The sequence below is a fragment of the Drosophila tropicalis genome, unplaced genomic scaffold, assembly GCF_018151085.1.
Source record: "Drosophila tropicalis isolate 14030-0801.00 unplaced genomic scaffold, ASM1815108v1 contig_878, whole genome shotgun sequence".
Classification (NCBI taxonomy): Eukaryota; Metazoa; Arthropoda; class Insecta; order Diptera; family Drosophilidae; genus Drosophila; species Drosophila tropicalis.
In genome coordinates this window covers 2721466-2737631 of record NW_027173374.1, presented here as the reverse complement: position 1 = coordinate 2737631, position 16166 = coordinate 2721466, and the positions used below count along the sequence as shown (strand labels likewise).

Here is a 16166-nt window from a genome sequence, read left to right as displayed (position 1 = left end):
ATTCTTAATGGTTCGTGCAATGGCTAAGAGAAAGCTTTTCCTCTGAAGCTTTGTGGGCCATAACTCTAATCGGTCGAACAAACACGTGATGGAAGGCAAATAATAAAAGCCAAGCCTGAAATGGGCAATAAGAAATTCAACAGAGGCAACATACTAACAATAATAATAGGAGAAAACTAGTAAAAGCAAAAACAGAAAAACGCAATATCCTTGTGCGTCACGCGACATTGGCGGCCCCCAATGTTTGGCCTTGTCAATTTGCTGCGAACTGTGGCGGAGTTGTGCGTCCCGTCGAGATAGAGGGAGAGAGACAGAGAGTAACGTGGAGAATGCGAAAGGCAGAACAGTAGGATGGGATTTAAATAGGAGCTGGCTGACGTCAGGTCTCTGGTTTATTGACAGTGGGGCACATGAGAAAATGCGCAACAAGATATTCCAGCATATAGTTGACTGGTAAAGGCCGGCATGAACTTGGTAAGCTTTGCAATACTCACGCGACTATTTAAAATGGCGCCGATTTTTCCTGTCAACGCCACGCGCCAAGCATTTGAGCCTTCCCCCAGCCTCACACTACTCGCACGCACTCTCTCGATTACCATAATATGCTGCATACTTTTTAGGGCCTAAACAAAGTCCACCATTGTTTTTCGCGCATTTCCTGTTGTGGCGTAAGTATAATTTGCACTTCATTTGCCAAGCAAACACACACAGACAAAGGAACCCAGAAAACGTAAATGTCTTCCCCATCCAAGGACGAAAGATTTCCATGCGTAGATATGTGTGTGTGTGTGTGTGTGTGTACGAAAAACTGTAGGAAAAAATAAAGAAGAGGGTCGACATAACCTTAGCCACACCGTACCTTTATATTTCATATAAACTAACCTTTTGAAGCAGTCATATTTGGTTTTAGTTCTAAGAAACGGTTTTATCCTATAAGATGAAAAAATTCGAAAGACAACAACGAGATAAATCTTTATCCTATTTTAATACACTTACACATGTATAGTTAGTATATGCTTCATTCGCTACTTATCATAATTGGTATACTCCATTTTGAGAGGGTAAACAAAACAAATGTCATGAGTTTTCTTAGCGTGCTCGCTGCTTATGTTTTCGCATAATTTTCAGTCGGTTTGTATAATTAAATTTTGTTTGCCTGAAATTGCGTTTCAAAATTTAGCTATCTTTAAATTATGCAAATCGCTTTAAAAACTTAAGATTTCCTACTCCGTGTTTTTTTTTTGGCCATCATAATTGCCCCTGTTAGAGTAGATAATCAGGGTAAATCCTATAACCCCCTTCGTTCCTGGCAATCCTCGGCCAGAAGCATATCCAATCCCCAACTGAAGCGCATAGAAACTGAAGTATATGGCACTTGGCTGTCAAAAGCTCTGCTACGTGACATTATTAGCAATGCTGCATATCCTGTGGCACATCCTCCACTCAGGCTGCAGAGCACATGGCGACGGCGTGCTGCCGGCATACACTTTTTCAGCGGATGTACAACGGGGCGTATGATTTATGACTATGGCAAAACTAATGATGGCACATTCGTTATAAACCAACAAAAACATCATTCAATGACACATGCGTCTCCCTATATACACATATATGTATATTTGTATATACATGTGTATGTAAAAATCTTTGTATTGTATAATGATGAAATGCCAAAGTTCTATGGATAATCACAGCTGCTGTCAAATGACGTAAATCCACATTTCAATTCGTTTAGTTGCCTTGCTTGGCATTATAGTAATATATGTACAATGAAATAAGTTGATTCGGTAATCAAATTCACTTGCCTCTTTTCATTATCATCATCTTGGCATATTCATGCATATTTAAAGTTCAGTCCAGAATGATTCAACCAGCCAACCATCTTAGTGACGACATGAAACATTCCATACAAAGAGCACTGCCCCAAAGTCTACTGGTTAAATCAAGCCAAAGCCAGATCTAATTTGTATATGTGCTATTTTATAGTACTCTCTCCCTCCCTCCACTTTTCCTTTTGCTGACTTTTGGCATGTGACCAAAATCTATGCGCTTGCCATTGTTGTTTATATTAGTCATGGTACCAAAAAAGGCATATGACGCTTTATACTCTCAAACCGCCCCCGTCATCTAACCTAAGCTTTTACTATACAAACCAAGGCTATAACGTCAGTCAACGATTCTTGGCTGTTGGCCTGGGTTAGAAGACAGTTTCCTTTTTACTCATTCTCGTGTATTCGTGTGTGAGTGTGGCAGATAGCGGCAAGCAAGGCAAAACAAAAAGCTTTTCATTCATCAAAAATAATCAGGCAAGTCAAAGAGAAAAGGACAGAAAGCCATGCCAGAGCACAGGCAATAGAAAGGGAGACAAAATCAAGCAGCGAGTTTGCGCCAATTGAGAATTCTGTAGCTGAAGTTATTTTTCGCCATGCCTATTTGGCTATTTTAGACATTTAACTTTTGTTTTTTTTTTTTAAGCCAACTTGACGAAGCTTTCTATTTTTGAGCTCTTCAATTGCTTCACCATCAATTGGTGGAGTGGTGTGAGTCGATGTCTAAACAAAAGTTCATTCATGAATTTTGACAAACTGACGGCAAGAAAAAAAAAACAAAAGCCATTAAGCTTTAATTGCCCAGAATTGGCTATATTTGGATCCAACATTTTTCCTGGGTTGATGGCAAGCAATTTCATTCTAAAGATTGAAATAAGTTAGATCAATACTACAAAGAAAAATAGAGGCATTAGTTTTTAAAAATAACTTAATGATAACTTCACTTAGTACATTTATTTAGGCAATACTTAAACTGTTAGGCTGTTGGGCATATAAGTTTAGTAAATAATTTGAATTCCATTTATATAAATGGTTTGACTATTAGTTTGAGTACTTCATACGAATTTAAATTCTGAGAAATTCATTTTAGTATCTCACTTACTATTGTCATGTATTTGTAATTTTCTATTTTTAAATGCAACCTGTGAACTGTGAAAGTGTATTAAATTTTCCCGCTCCAGTTTCGTTGATTTTCTTTTGTTCACATTCGCCTCGCAATTGTGGGCAACAGCTGTGCTTCTGTTTGGCTATATAAAAGCTTTCGTTAAGTTAGTTTGCAGGAGAGCAAGAAACACACTCAAAGCTTCACATCTATTGAATGCCATCCACATTTCTCTGCCAGTGGCAATATCCTTGAACAAAAGGATAGGCGCGTGCTTTTTAAGTTAGTACGCGACGTTTACCCATGGCATACAGACACGCCAGCGGTCGAGTTTAGTTTAGACAAAAAAAAAGCTAAAAAAAAAAAAAAACACACATACACACACTTGACACGGACACGCGTACACACACTCACATGTATAAGAAGAAACTCACATTTACAGAGAGTTATGGGCACATTTGTATATAATTGAAGCGCCAAGTGCTCGTTGTCCTAGAAATCAAATCTAATAAGAAAATAAAATGTATAATTTAATTGAAGTATGAAAATGGAACAAAGTAAATAAATGGAAAGCTAAAGAAAAGTGCAAGTGAAAAGTGCCTATAAGAAGCAGAAAATCAAACAGTCACACAAAAACACACACTCACACACACAAAGAAAACGTCATATGCCAGAGGCATTGACAGAAACAGGAGACAGTGTGGAAAAGCATTTTGTGTATCCTATTTCTGTAAGCGAACAAACGCGTGTCCATGCCCGTGCTTCTACCAGTGACCGTATCCTTAGAAGCAGCAGCAGTAGCAACAACAGAGAAACAGCAGCAACAACAACAACAACAATAGCAATTACACCATAGACGCCATAATGATAGATTTCAAAAATAAATTAACCAAATTATCGCATAAAACGTGCCACAGCTAAAGAAATCTAAAAATAAAAAAACATATAACCAAAGACAACGCCAACGCCAAAGCCAAACGACAAACCCCATCGACAAAGACGCCAACTTGTCGAAGTCAAAAGTGGAAGTCAAATGTTGTTCAAGTGCCGCAACCAACTTTAAATTATGCATGCACATTGATTTTCTAAAGCTCGTCCTCGTTTTCATTTACCGTTTGTTGCTGTTGATGTAGATGGTTCTTTTTGTTATCCTTATCGGCGTATTATAAGCCATCGTCATCGTCAACATCATCATCATAATCATCGTCGCCAGCATCATCCCGAGCATCGTCAGCCTATTGGCAATTTCGTCTGTTGTCGCATGTTATCAGCGGAACTGACGCCGTCGACGACGGTGTTATTGAATGCAAGTTATCAGCCCTCGAACGGCCTAACAAAAGGTAACAAATACGCAAACACATACTACAAACACACACATGCATACACACAAGTACTTGCTTTAAATACATATTACGTATACGCATGGTCTATCAGGCCTTGGTGAAATATTCCTTTCCCATCAACATTTCCTTTCCTTAACGAATATAAAAGAAAATAGGCAAACATCGTTTATAATGGTTATGTCTTTCGTTCGCCCGAAAATAGGAATACTTAAAAAGCAAGACTATAAATAAATAAATGATAAATATACATACATACATTTATGTATATTAATACATATACGAACTCGAATAGGTTATAAAAGAAAATTTGCTACAAGCTGAACGACAACAACATTTACGTTTTTCATTTATATTCTTTATATTCTTTGACCTTACATTGCATATTAATATCTTCTTTGAATATTTTAATTATGAGATTCTACAGAAATGAAATAACGGTAGACAAAAGGCAGATGAAGAAAATCTACAAAGAATGTAATTAAATTTATGATACTTTAAATTTATTCAAAAGTCGAATGGAAAGCAGTTCAATTAACACATTTAAACCAATATTGCATGGTCTTTTCATTTTTTAAAATAAATTACTTGCTTCATTCATCTGAGCAAGATTAATTTGAATGTTTTTCCTATTTAGTATTTATGTACTTAATTAATTTTAATGGATTTCGTAATCAAATATATTTGTTTATACAAATCGTAAGCCTCAAACTATATGCAAACAGGCTTGTCGTTATTTGAAGCACAAAAAGGTCTCTTCACTTAATGCCTCATTCATACACATAGATAGTTTGATAAACAAAGCTTAAGACTCTTAACCATGTAATGGGGGATCTCGACATGACACTTCCATTCAATATTTATCAATTAAAAAGTAATCAACAGCATTTACAACTCATTTGCTTTGACCTTATTAACACTCTGGCAAATTCATTAACACACACACACACACACAAACCATCTATATTGGCGAGAGTGTGCCCAGCATCTGCCTCCATTTTCTATCCTTGTTCAGTAGCTCGCCCACTCTTGAGGCCAACCTAGGCTTTTAGCTGATGTTCTGCTGTGTCATTGTTGCTTTTAATCAGATTTCAATTATAATTGCATTTTACTGAACTAATGCCGTTGGTTGGGCACCCACCAGACAGACAGGGCCGAGGGACCATGCTACTTGGCCTCGGCGTTTAATGCAATTTATTACTCTGACAATGGCCAATGGGCCGATGGCGTTAAAATTTCCATTCAAATGTTAACTGGTAACTGGTACCGGAAATATAGTTATAAAATGTCAACAACAATGCCCAAGCATACAAACGTATATGACCAGTTTTTCAAACATTTCCGGTATGCAGGGCAAAAAACGGAGTTGGGTTAGCTAACTTTTCTTTTTACGACTTGATGTCATGCATTGCATGCACACACACAGAGACACTAAATCGTGTGGGTGTACACAGTTATACATACAACTATATAATTGCATTTTCTTCTTGTTTTTTTTCTCTTTGCACAAGTGAAAAACCAATTTGGTTTTCAACATGCAATAAGGCAAAAAATTACTTTTAATTATATAAATTATTTTCGTTAGTTTGCAAATTGAAAATTGGTTGAGAAAAAATGTAAAGGAAGGCTAAAGAAAATTCTAAGGAAACCCATTTTATTTTTTACTTCAACTGATAGATTAAAAATGTCAAAGGAACTGATTTTCTATTTCCTTTTGCAGATGAAGTTTTCCTTTCAACGACAACATATGAAACGAGTAAGCCCCCAGGAGCTACAACAGCAACTGAAGCAGCAGCAGAAACTGGAACAACAACAATGACCAAGCAATTGACAAGTACAACTGCAACAAATGCTGCATCTAGCATAACACAAGCTGGCAATTTGGCGCCCACAGTTATATCGCCCACAAGTGGCACAAATCTTGAAGTAGGAACCGCACCCGGAACTGCAACGGCCACAGAGACTGCGGTGGGCGTTCTTGTAGGCGGAATATCAGCTGCAACTGACAATACAACAAAAAGGACCACGACAGCAGCAGACCAGCAGCAACAACAATCAACTATAGCAACAACGGCAACAACAACGACAGCAACGGCAACAACAACAACAACAAACACAAATGATGCCAGCGGACGTTCAGCTGCCTTGGAACGTGCCTATGTTCACGATGTCTATGAGCATTGTGAGGAGCCAACGGGACCAGTGCGTCCACGTGTGGCTCAATTTCTTGGCAACTTAGAGCCCGGCTCTGTGGTCTGCGATGTCGGTTGCGGCAGTGGGCGTTATCTTACTCAATGCAATCCGGCCATTTGCACCATCGGTGTGGATCGTTGCTATCGACTGAGTAAAGTTGCCCATGAAAAGGGCGGTGAGGTGAGTTCAAGACAAATGACGGGGCCAACAGTAATTGATGTGTGCTAATTGCCACCAGGTTGACATGTGTGCGTGTTCCCCTGCATATCTTTGTATTTGTATGTATGTATGTGTGTGTGAGTACATGTTTCTTGGAAATACCAACAGTAGAGTAATAAGTGGCAAGCCCCAACCACTTGGCTTTTAAGCCCCACGTATTCATGCAATTGACCCATTTTCCTTTAGGTAAACGAGAGCCTTTCTCTGTGCCTTAGTAAAACATAAATTATGCTTATCATTTTGAAATTATTTGCACATGTTCTTTTTTCAGTATTCGTGCTCTTCCCTTTTATTACTGCATAATTGCAATGTGCCAAATGGGACCCATAGAATCAAGCCATTTGAGGAGGAGAACAAATGCTAATTAACTGCATCTGCAGTTATGGAAATGTTCCATAATTGCATCATTTGTAGAAACTATATTCATTCTTTTTGAAAAAGTCATAAAATTTGTATAAAATTAGGTCAAATTTTTGAACAGCAAATAAGTATGTGTGGAAAACTGTAAAAATCAGTCTTATATCCTATTACTGGCAGTTAGTAACTTACTTAGACACCAATTACACGCAATTTAAGGATATTCCAATGAATCCATTTGAACCTTCTTAGTGTCCCTTTGTCCCTTAGCGGTTTTCTTTCTTTTTCATGCAAATTTCTATTTTTAAGTCTCCTTTCAGAGATTTCAAATAGAATTTTAAAGAATTTTGGTATTATTTTTGTACTCGCATTTGATGTGGTATCAAATGTAAGACCTGACTCATTTTGCATATACTGTGTATATGTATTTCTAAAGCTTTAGTTCAAAGGCTTGCTGTAGTTGTTATTGTTGCTGTTGTGGTTCCAGGAAACACACAGCATTTCCTTTCATTGAAAACAACAATAAATTGTTAACTCTCGCCCACATACCCAGAGGAATGCCAAGCTGGTTATTTTTTGCTCCTCTTTTCACAATAATCTATTACAAACGCTGGTTGCGCTTATTTATGGTTCCATTTCCATGCAAGTAATGCCATTTTCTAAGAAATGCATTCATTGTTTTGCGGCCCTTTTCTCTTTTGACCAGCCATCCTCAATGCTCTACTTCTTCAATGGTAACCCATTCTGCCTCACCGTCTGCCAGAGTTCCCAAGCAATCGACAACATGCATTCTTTGCATTTAAATTACATTTGCCGGCGTTGCGTGGGATAGAGCTACCACTTTGCCACGTAATGACGAACAGGACGAGGACGAGGACAACACCAGCAACAAACTGAACAGCGAGGCTGTTCAATGGCATTGCAAAATAATGGCTAGGGTTGCACCTTATATATTTCTATATTGTGTATACTATATAAGAATTATAGTTGATTGTGGATGGTTGCCGGTGTCAGAGTTACGTGCCTTCGGCCCTTTAAAGTACCCACAATTTACTATAAATGGTTTATATATTTAATAACATGCCACATTATTGCGACATGACAACCTAAACGCAGCAATGTGCCTGTGATTGCTGCGCGATGGCATTGTTATGGCCATTGAAGAATGTCCTTGACATTTACAAGTTAACAACTATTTCCATTCACAGGTGTTTCTAACAACGCGAAACAACTCTAAAATATTGATAATATGCAGGGAATATCGGAAAATTAAGTAATTTGCCTTTATACCCACTTAGTAAAATATATACCATATAAAGTAACTACATACAAACTACATACATATTAATGAACTATTAAAAGAACTTGTCTCTCAAAGTAAATGGTATTTGCAATTAGTTAACAAGTTTTCAAATAAATGCAATTGGGTCAAATACTTTTGTGAATGAAATTTGCATACACAAAGTTTCTACTCGGCCGCCAAAAATTTTATGCATGCAGAAAATTTTCATATTTCGGCACAGAAAATTCTTTTAATATGGCCGTTGTTCCTGCCTCTAGCTAATGACGTGCCCCATGTGGATAAATGGGAATGTTTGTATGTTCTATGGCACAGTTAAATAAACTCAAATGCAAACGTGACATGCAAGCCAAATGCAACTTTTTCCTTTTTGCATTCGACAAAAAATAAAAAAAGAAAAAGATAAAAACAAGGAGAAAAACTTTGGGTAAAACCAATTTAACTTTGACTTGCACTTGTTGGCCCGCAAGAACTTTGATTTCAGCAACTCGTGCATGGCCTGATTTTCAATAATTTTGTAAAGCAATAAACTACTAGCAACAGCAGTGAATGGGCGTGAAGAGTTTACAGCCATTAAGCCACAAAATACAATCATAAATTCTGCAGAAACCGAAATGCTGCATAAAAATAACAAAAACAAGAAGAGGGAAGGAAGGCAGAACCAAAGTGCGCATAAAAAGAACAAGATGCGCTTGACTCTGTTTGTCGAAAGGGAAACGCAGACGAAGAGTTATTTGGTTTGTGGCCCACTTTCGTTTCATTTTGGGTTTTTGGGTGGCAGGTGAAAAAAATACCTGCAATTTCAGTTTTCAAAGAAGAAAGGAGAGAAACTTTTAAGGGGCATTTAAGCGCTATTTAAATAAGCCTCGAGCTTTCCTTCATCAAGTATAAGTACATATATTTTACTCCGAGAGCTTGGCCTCATTAGCAACGTACAGCGCGACGTATACGTAACATGTTTCGCTTTTACCTGACACTTTCGCTTGTCCCTCTTTGGTGTTGCTATCTCTGCCCCTGCCACATTGAAACTTTGTCAACATAAATTTCAAAACAAAACCCATAATGTGTCCACCCCGTGTGACATTACACGTCCACTCACATCCACACATTCGCATCTACATTCACACTCATGCTCTCGTATGTGTGTGTGTGAGTGTGCGTGGGTAAAAAATGGTGACTGCTATAAATACAATTTGTATAGCGCATACAAAAACAAAAAAATCCGCCAACAGCATGTGCATTCAACGCTTGATGGACATCAAAAGAACAAACTATGCAAAAGCACTTTCTATAGAGTATGAGTTGTGGCGCCGTCAGGTGTATGGTGCCCAAGAAGCGAATAAAAACGATGCTGAATACGGATAATGTTTCAACGTCTCATATAAACCGCTGCCCACATAAGTAGGCAACATATATTTAAACTGAAGTTGCATGCAATGCGACAGATACCCAGAGAAGATACTAAAAGACACTCATGGAGATAGTAATATATTTTTTACTACTGACATTTGCAATTTCAATCTGTTTAAGTAATCCATTCTGATAAATATTGAATCCTATGGGTAGTATTCGAAGATTTGAGAAGGAAAATAAGTATTAAGCGAATTCGATGCTGAAATTTTCATTTTAAACTTTGCTTAATACCCAATTTAAAGTGTCAATAGCATTCGACAGAATTTGTAAGCAAACAGATAGCTTAATTGATATTTGCCAAGGCATTTCTTATATCACAAATCAAAAAGAACACCGCCCACATCTCTGCTTCAGCCAGATGGCCGACCACCTGTCCAAATTGCATTTCTCATTTCTTTTTGCATTTGTATTTTTCCTTTTTTCTGCTTTGAGAGGTCAAGGTCTTAAATTCTTTTTTGTTTAGTTTGTTTAAACGGCTTGCATATGTTAAAGCAAACATAATTTATTGCAATTTAGTTGTTGTTCAGGTCATGTCCAATCAGTAATTGTATTATTTCTATGGATATTCTATTTTTTCAGCTTATTTCCTTTTCTTCTTTTTGCTCTCTAAGAGCTGTCAAATTAATTGACACTTTCAGCTGTGGCCATGACATGGAAGAGAATATAAATGACGCACATGAATGTAAACATGGCATGAAAAAGTACAGAAAAAATGGAGAAAAAAAGAAACCAACTCGTTCTCGGCACATGCAACGTTGGGCTAGGTCAATTTTTACAAAAAAAAAGTTTTAAAAAAAATGCTTTTAAGGTAAAACCACAAGAGCTCGTACTAAAGTTTTCATCATGTTTGTGTGTGTGTGTGTGGCGGGGTGAGGTGTGCAATTCAATGATAAATTGTCTGCCAAAGCATTATTTTCGACATTTCTATAGAATCCCATAGTTAATTTTCATTTCCAAAGCATTGGCCCTACCCTAAGGTAGAATGAATCGATGCTGGTCAGGATAAACAATGGCGTTACCAAATATATAAAACAATTTACGAGGTTCTCATGCAGAAATTTACTGCAATTGGTAAAATTAAATGCTCCTGTATAACAAACCAAGTTCTAAGACGAAAAACAGAATTGCATAATAATTTAGTAATCAATTTTGAGAACCTCAAACCTCCGGCTAACTTGAACTGGCAACTGACTGCAACTTGCACAGTTTCCATTGGCAGGACCCTAGGGAAAATAGACTTCCTCAATAGCTCGCTTGTTATACGGATTTTCTTTTGTGTACTTGTTCCTCTTTAGTCTTCTTTTTTGCTTAACCTAATTGGAGGAGCCGGGGGTGCCGTGTCAAGTTTCTGTCCGTGCGGCTCTGCTTATGTATATCTTATGTAAGCCCAGCTCATGTTTTTCTTTTTGCTCTGTGAAATCCCGCAGGTGGCGTTGTGCGACAATCTGGAGTTGCCTTTCCGCGATGATAGCTTCGATGCGGTGCTCTCGTTGGCTGTGGTGCACCATTTCGCCACCACCGAGCGTCGAGTGCGTGCCCTAAGGGAGCTGGCCAGAATATTGCGTATCGGTGGACGGGTCGTCATCACTGTATGGGCATTGGAGCAGCGACACCGTCGGTTTGAGTCGCAGGATGTGCTCATACCATGGCAACCGCCAAAAAATCGTACTTTTACCTATTCCGACGAGGATGAAGAGGATGACTTTTTGCCACCTTATCACGCATATACGGAGGATTCAACGAATTCAAGTCGTTCAGCTGGAGATGGAGATAGTTCCAGTTTAAGTTCCTCGTCACCTGGTGAATCCTGCTATAGTTTTGTTCGACGGGCAATACAAGTAAGATGACTTATAGAAACCCAAGGGTCTAATTAACAGCAAACATTTTCATTTATTTCCCTAGAAACTCGCTGGAGGACGTCGGCATGCATGGTTTCTAGACTCCTGGACTTCCAAGGACACCAAAAACGATAGCAGTCTAGACTATGAGGATGCCAAGGATCTGCCCATCGAATTGCGGCGCTTAGAGGATTTCGAAGACTTTCCAGATCCACCGTTGTCAGCAGCACTAAAATCTCGTAGTCTGGGCAGTATTTTACAGCCGCCGCCGCGGCAAATTGTACGTTCCCGATCAAGTGTACCCAGTTTGGGAGGTCCCCTGTTGCCCGGTGAAAGCAAGGCCACAGCAGCCGCGGCTCTCCTGTTGAATGCACCCGATGGACAGCTAAATGGACGACATTCGCCGACGACAACAGCTAGTGCTGGCAATACCCTTAGCCGGCGGCCGAAACTAATAAAGCAAAAGCAATCGCTTTGTGAAGATGATAATCACGTGACAACCATGATGTCGTCTTCCTCCATAACGCCCGCCTATCAAATGCTAAGTAACTACAATAGTTCAAATGGAGGAGTCACTAGCAGTCTGTATACGCGTAGTGGATGCTATGCGTCCAACTTTCATCAGCATGCCTCCTCAGCGTCGGCAGTGGCCCCAAACCCAGTTCCAGCTGGATCAAGTGCCAATCTGCGTAAGCAGAGTTCCCTCAATGAAGACCTGATGGCCTGCAATCGTCTGAGGGAAAAAGAGCGAGTCCGTAAACGCATCCAAAAGCAAACTTCCCTGAACGAAGCCTTTCTCTGTCGATCGGCTGTGTTCTCCAAACGGCTGCAGGTGATACGCGAAGGGCTTACAACAAAAATAAAGAGTTCGACTGGAAGTCTGGAACGGGTGACAAAGACAGGAATCAGCAAGATAATTCAAAACATCAAAAATGTTCCCCAGCCGACATGCACTCCTCTCCAACCGCAGGCCCAAATGGAAAAGTTGCCCTCAAACAATAATAATAGGCAGATTGCTGTATCTCCGCATCAACTTCATCAACACCATCACCATCATCATCACCATCTGCCGCATTTGGTACCTTCTAATGCCTCCGCCACATCCACTTCGTCTGCTACCCTAACTGGTCCCGTGAGCTACTGCAGCAGCAGCTTGGAATGCAGTTTGCCCAATGTATGCCACTGTAGTCAATACCAGCAGGAATGCGCCGCCTGTGCTGACAGCGAACAAGGCCAGACCCGTCGTCATTCGCGGGAGTCGGGATCGGATTCCTCAAAAGACAGCAGTCTGCAGTCGGACACCAGTATAGAGTCGGAGGATAGTTTTGCTTCGGTAATTTTCATACCCAAACCGGAACAGCATCAACAGCAACTGAACTATCAGCAGCAACACCAAAACTCTAACTCCAGCTCGAGCAATTCATCCTCCAGCAATGGTCAAGCCAAAGCAGGAGGAACTGCTACCAATAATGCTCACAGTCCCAGGCAGCCGCCCACAATGGGTATCACAACACCAGCAGGAGCTGCGGGGACAACATCAATGATTCACTCTGTGCCAACTTCCCCACTGATAATGCCCTGTCCCCCGACTCCAGCCCACTCGCCTGCCGCAACTCAAGGCACAGTGACATCGCCTCCCCAGACAATGGCAGCGGTAAGTGCCGCCATGGCAATTCTGACGCCTCCCACAAAACCGGCTCGCTTTAACTTTGATGAGGCCCACATCAAGCAACAGAATCAACAGCAACTACAGCAGCAGCAGCAGATACATAAGATAACACGTCAAACTATCAGGGATTTGCCTCCCATACCCAAATTCCGGAAACAACAATCTTTGCCTATGCAACGACAAGCATTTCCAATAATCAGAAGAGCATCGGGATCTGGATCTTCCACAACAGCAGCATTGGGTAGTAAATTGCTTTCTCTAGAGCTATTCAATCCGGCAACCGATGACTTGGACAGTGACTCCAGTGAGCCCTCATCACCTGACTCAATAGATAGTGTCATTAGTGCTCCCCGGTCGGCACAGTTAGCATCTGGATCAGGAGAGAAAACGGGCACGACGACAACGGCTTCAGCGGACGAAAATGATGATTTGGCATCGATGATAAGCCGCCAACAGGAGCAATACCACAAAGGAGAATTGCAAATAAACAATGCGTCTATAGCTCAGGACAATGACGATGACATTATCCTGAATTCGGACAGTGCTCCGTTGTTGCCCGAAAGAAGACAGAGTCGGGTGCAAGATTGTGCGGATTTCGCTGAGAAACTGTCGGCTCAATTGCAGCGAGAACTTGAGGATAAGTGCAATCGCAGTGAGTGCCGCAGCCTGGACGGGATTGGGGATCTGACAGAGTATTTGGCATCAACAGCTTCCTCATCGGCAAAGAAGCGTTCAAATGGCGATCTGAGTTCTTTGAGAGAGGAACTACGTGAGCGGCGTCTAATGCTGGCGAATCTATCAACTCAACCTAGTCTACAGCAATCACCTATATCCTCATCCACTTCGTCTCTGTCTTCGCAGACGCGCAGCTTTACCATACATGAAGAAGATGGCGAAGAGGAGGAAGGAGTCGAGGAGGAAGATGAAAACGAGCCGAGTTTCTCGCTGGGCATCTATGAACATTGCAAAATCTCAAAATTCAACTACAAACGTAATCGTCATTATCAACTCAATCCGGAGACGGCTTATCTTCTCCAGGACGATGGCGACAGCGATGTTAGAGATGAAGAAGAAGAGGAAGAAGATGAGGTGACCGGTCTGGTTGGTCCTATACCCGAAGAAGAAGAAGATGCCGAGGCTCTGGAAGCCCGAGGTGGTGACCAATTAGGTGAGGGCATGCTCGAATATGGCCAACGACAGGTAAGACGCACAATCGGTGCCATCAAACAGGGCACGCCCTCCACCACCACCAGCGCCAGTACCCCAACAACAGCAGCCGTCTCCCCCTCGTCGGGAGGGAATGCAACACAAACAATAATGCAGCAGCGCCAACAGCCACCCACATCCACTGACTCGCTTGAGCATTCAAATAGCTCTACCAACTCACTGGACAGTCCTTCCCAAGGTGGTGCCAGCACTCACCATCGCTACTATCATGTCTTTCGCGAGGGTGAGCTGGATGCCCTAATTAACCATCATGTGTCCAGTCTGCACATTGTTAGCTCCTATTACGAGCGAGCCAGCTGGTGTGTGGTGGCCGAAAAGGTTCAAGTGTGGACCATTTAAAGAAAAAGAAACCCAAAAAAAAAAAAAAAACACCCAACCCCCAACTCAACCCCCAAAGGAATTGTTAAATTTTAGTCTCATATAAGTAGGGGAATAATCCCCGTCAAATAAATTAAATAATGAAAAATAAATTCAAGAAATTCAATTTCAAGAGATAAACTCACATTTAGACATAAGACTCTATCGAATAAAAAACAACGCAAACTAAATTATACAAATTATGCTATAAAGACAACGATTTTTGGTTTCTCTATTTTTCTCATCATACCTAGTATATATACTTACATAAATACATATTCATATTGTTACATGTATTATTTAAAAAAGAATCAAACGTCCACCTGCAACTTGATATACAAAGAAAATCCCCAAGATAATCTATATAAATGAAATAATAAAATGGCAAAATAATATCTAGAAATATTCCGAAAGCTACATATATAAATAAATATAAATATCAAATACCTGCATTTAAACAAAATATTCAAACAAAAAAGCAACAAATAATCAAAACAAAAACACAGTAAAAAGCAAAAAAAAAAAACTTGCGTATTTAAAAATTTTCCTAAATTTTTTTCTGTTTACAATTTTGCTCACAAATTTTTGATCAAAGATTCGTTTTTCACTTATCCCAAAAATGGCCAATAATTCCACAATTGTTAAATATAAGTCTATGCCTAACAAAAGAAAATCACACGTTTTGTCAGTTATTTCGAAAATAACGCAAACATTATCAATAAAACTGAGTATATATGAATGATAACTATATATACATACATATATATAATTAAATCCTATATATGTACGAATAAACATCTTATATACCTACTTATACCTTATATGCGACTGTACATGTGTTTTTTAGATAGCTGCGAAACCAAACTTTATACTGTACAATATTAGAAAAATCGAAAGGACAAATACACTAGGTCATCACATGCATACACAATGAACTAAGGGAATAATAAAAACGATTTAGAACTATTACTGCTCGAAATGCTGAAACATTATACATATAGTGCATACATATATTATATTTAATTAAGTATTACTTTGCACAGCTCTCCAGCCTAAAATGAAACACGGAAATCAGTACAATACACAAACAAATAATGGATATGAGACACAGCTAAACAAGGATTCAATAAATTAAATGAAAACATTCAATAAAATTAACAAAACTACTTGCATTCAAATTTTTCAATTTATCATTGGGCTATTTACAGAAAGCATAGATCTACAAAACATTAAAAGCATTTTCAGCAGCAAATACATCTTAGAGAATAATTTTTGAATTGCGCGGTTAAGCTTAGCACCCACACACTAAATCAGTGGCGCCG

The 16166-nt window shown here is 39.6% G+C and overlaps 1 protein-coding gene across 3 annotated transcripts; it reads left to right on the top strand.

Annotated features, from left to right (window-relative positions):
• Positions 1 to 428: 428 nt before the first annotated feature.
• On the top strand, positions 429 to 16007 carry fid (fire dancer). Of its 3 annotated transcripts, none has more exons than XM_068301165.1 (4): positions 3232 to 3966; positions 5992 to 6644; positions 11181 to 11591; positions 11656 to 16007. In XM_068301165.1, the coding sequence occupies exons 2-4, from the start codon at positions 6087 to 6089 to the stop codon at positions 14824 to 14826; spliced, it is 4140 nt and encodes a 1379-aa protein (XP_068157266.1). In that variant the 5' UTR covers positions 3232 to 3966; positions 5992 to 6086; the 3' UTR covers positions 14827 to 16007. The 3 variants fall into 3 exon arrangements, with proteins under 3 accessions (XP_068157267.1, XP_068157266.1, XP_068157265.1); XM_068301164.1 differs by having other exon boundaries at positions 3232 to 4271; XM_068301166.1 differs by lacking the exons at positions 3232 to 3966; positions 5992 to 6644 and adding an exon at positions 429 to 474.
• The last annotated feature ends 159 nt before the right edge of the window (positions 16008 to 16166 follow it).

What these genes read in the sequence shown, in the direction of transcription:
- fid (XM_068301164.1), top strand. Translation starts at nt 4,193, where the DNA reads ATGTTATCAGCGGAACTGACGCCGTCGACGACGGTGTTATTGAATGCA. An exon ending in CTCGAACGGCCTAACAAAAG is followed by an intron (nt 4,272 to 5,991) that starts GTAACAAATACG and finishes TTCCTTTTGCAG; the next exon opens with ATGAAGTTTTCCTTTCAACG. An exon ending in CCCATGAAAAGGGCGGTGAG is followed by an intron (nt 6,645 to 11,180) that starts GTGAGTTCAAGA and finishes GAAATCCCGCAG; the next exon opens with GTGGCGTTGTGCGACAATCT.